General features: G+C 31.7%; 1 protein-coding gene across 1 annotated transcript in view; it reads right to left on the minus strand.

Moving 5' to 3' along the window:
• LOC106681622 (26S proteasome regulatory subunit 6A-A) overlaps positions 1 to 2,740 on the minus strand; it is a 12,734-nt gene extending 9,994 nt beyond the window's left edge. The window contains exons 1-2 of the mRNA XM_014422046.3: positions 2,531 to 2,740; positions 924 to 1,028 (exon numbers count right to left, since the gene is read on the minus strand). Of these exons, the coding sequence (XP_014277532.2) occupies positions 924 to 1,028; positions 2,531 to 2,653 (228 nt within the window). The 5' untranslated portion in view covers positions 2,654 to 2,740. The remainder of the gene's footprint in view (positions 1 to 923; positions 1,029 to 2,530) is intronic.
• Positions 2,741 to 3,113: the final 373 nt, after the last annotated feature.

Here is a 3,113-nt window from a genome sequence, read left to right on the forward strand (position 1 = left end):
AAGGAATAGGGTCTTTCAATTTAGAAAAAAGATAGGAAATTTTATTGTGGGACTTCAAGCCAAGACGTAGGGTGGGAATAGTGGATCTTTCTGATTTCTGAATTTTATCGGAAAGAATGGGGATATACAGAAGCGACCTGTACTGAAAAAGTGGTGGAGTGGGTTGAGAAGGGTTGAGGACTAGATATATTATATAGACTAAATAGATTATTATTTCAAAATATTATGTTTAAAAATTATATATATTTTTTTATTCATTTATTTATTGCTATTTACAACTGTACATTATAAAACATTTAGTAAATTTGATCTCAGTTAATATTGAGTGTAACAGGCGTTTAGAGAAACTACACATTGGTAGCCCTATAAACAAAAATATATATATTGAAATACAACTGTAATTAGTCTGTATAAGAGTCTGTTCAATGTTTTTAAACTGTACTAAATTATAAACTGTATTTATATATCTGAAGTTTAAAAATGGTTTGATTGTAAGTTGAAACACAATAAATATGATATTAAAAAATTACACAATTTAATTTTACTAATCTTGAGAAATTAATAAGAGTCCAGATAAACTCTCCCAAAATGACGTCACAAGTCTTCAGAAGGGAGACTACACTTACTATGACTATAATTATTTAAGGTAGATAGGTATGGAAAGGTGGTCTAAAGCAACTTTTTACTGAAACATTAACTCTGACGTTTTCTCAGTTGACTCATAATAGGTTAATAATTTTTTCCTCCTATAACCAATCAATTTACGAAAATTGAGAAAATCAAAATCTATAGCGTAGTGCAGAAATGAGTGCCAAAACAAAAAAGCAGGTCGAGGTCTAATAGAGGCTACAGAATCAACTTATAACAATTACAAGCAATTTAGAAAATTAATGAAATAAAACTCCTTTTGAGACTTAACTTACCTGTCTGGTTGAAGTCTTAATGACTGCACATTTCCCTTTACGACGGGCATCTAGATCTACCACAGCACCATCTTCCTCAGTTTCTTCTGGATCTACATCAAGTAACTAAAATCAGAAAGTAATACAGATAATTAGAAAATGAAAAATAAATTTTCTACTATAAAACTAAAATAGTTTTAGGATTACAATAAATTACTAGCATACTTAAATGCATTAGCATTAATAAAGGTTACAACAAAATATAACTACTATGTATATGTAAGTATATATATACGAGGATAAATCAATATTTTTCTGCAAATATTTTTGTTTATGTCAATAGCACTGACGTTTTGCATTGATGAAGCATGCTTTACATGTTGTTATGTCTTTGCAAGTTTCAAGTTGCTAGGTTATTTCGCTATCACTGCTGTTAATCATGGCTGCTCCGCTTTCTATTTGCACCAGAAGAGCACATTCAGTGATCCGTTTTATCAGGTCAGAAGGCGAATCAGGGGCCGAAATTCATCAAAGACTTCCGGTACAGTACAGGAACAATATTTTGCAACGGAGTGTCTACAAATGTATTAAAAAAATTCAAAAATGGTCGCACAAGTGTTACGCGCGATGAAGGAGCCAGACGACCGTTTACTGCCATAAATGAAGAAAACATTGAGCGTTCACGTGAAATGCTGCTCTCAGACAGACGATTAACTATTGACGAAGTGGCAAATGGTCTGCAAATTAGTCACGCTTCAGCCTACAAAATCATCCACAGCAGACTTAGGTTTCATATAGTTTGTGCACACTCCTGGTAAAGTTACTGCAATTTATCTATCAAAAATGTATGAATAAGACTTATAGCTGCAGCAAAACTAGTCAGTGCAAAAGGTGTGGACATCTGAGATCCTTCTTTGGCTAATGCGTCGGCTCGTTTGTATCCCCAGATTCCTAGATGCGAAGGGACCTACTATAGTACCATGGTCTATAGTCAGAAGTCTCTCCAAAAATCTTCTTTCTTCCTAAATTTCATGAGAGCTTGTCAGTATGTTGTTGCATATGCCGATTATGGTACATTGTGAGTCCTCAAGAATAATAGCTCTTGCACAGCTTTCATTTAACAGTATATCAAAAACCAGAAGAACTGCACGAATTTCACTGTCAAAGTTGTAGGCAAGGTAACCAACAGATGCAGCTGACACACACCAAGTACACCCCACTCATCCGTTTTATCTTGTTCCAATGGCCCAACCATCGGTATATACATGCAGGCATTTTTCTTCCAGAAATCGGGTGTGAATAGTCTCCAACACTTCAGCTCAAGATGGATTATCTCTTAGTTATAAAATATAAACATACAAAAATTCATTAATTAAAGATTTGGAGATAGTTTGAGAAGTAAACACTCTCAGATTCACTATGGCAGTAGTCTAATGCTTACCGTCTTTTAACAGAAGTATATTGAGTCTTTGAAGCTAAAAATGGAAGTATCAAGAACAAGTTTAATGTTTTGCCTATTCAATTTGAACCAATAAAAATCGTATATAAAATATTTTAATGCATAATAAAGTTTATTAATAAAATAGACAATTAATTTTAAAAAAAAAATAAGTAAGAAAAATTCTAACCTCAATAACATTTGAAACCAGATATGGTAAGGTTTTGTTTACTTTAATCTTCTCTGTATTTTCTTTAATTTTTTCGGTTTGTGCCTGCAGCTCATGACTAACACGCATAACTTCACTTTTCATTATCTTGGTACTTTCGTCAAGAAGTTAGTTACGACTAACGATTTCATATAAGGAATTCTCATTTCTGATATCTTCGGGTTCATGAACCTGTGGAAATAAAAAAAAAAAAAAAAAAAAAGAAGTATTGTTAGCATTATAATACTAATAAGGAGAAAACAAAATGTAGTTTTAAAAGGTGTTTTAATCAGGTAATTGTTTTCAATTTAAAAAAAAAATAAATTGTGATTTAATGATTAAGTGTTGTACGCATAGGATGAATTTGAGAATTTGTTGTAGATACCCCCGAAACGTTGTTATAGTTTTTAATGATATAAAATAAAATAATTAAAACAAGGAAGAGTACACCTTTTCATTTACAAGATCTAATAATACGTGAAACTCTTTCAGGAGAAGATATAACTTTAAGAAGTTAAAAAGTATTTGTTGTAGTACTTCAGTAAAAGAATTAAATAAATTAAAA

Source organism: Halyomorpha halys, unplaced genomic scaffold (genome assembly GCF_000696795.3).
Source record: "Halyomorpha halys isolate HHAL.00 unplaced genomic scaffold, Hhal_1.1 Scaffold353.1, whole genome shotgun sequence".
Lineage (NCBI taxonomy): Eukaryota > Metazoa > Arthropoda > Insecta > Hemiptera > Pentatomidae > Halyomorpha > Halyomorpha halys.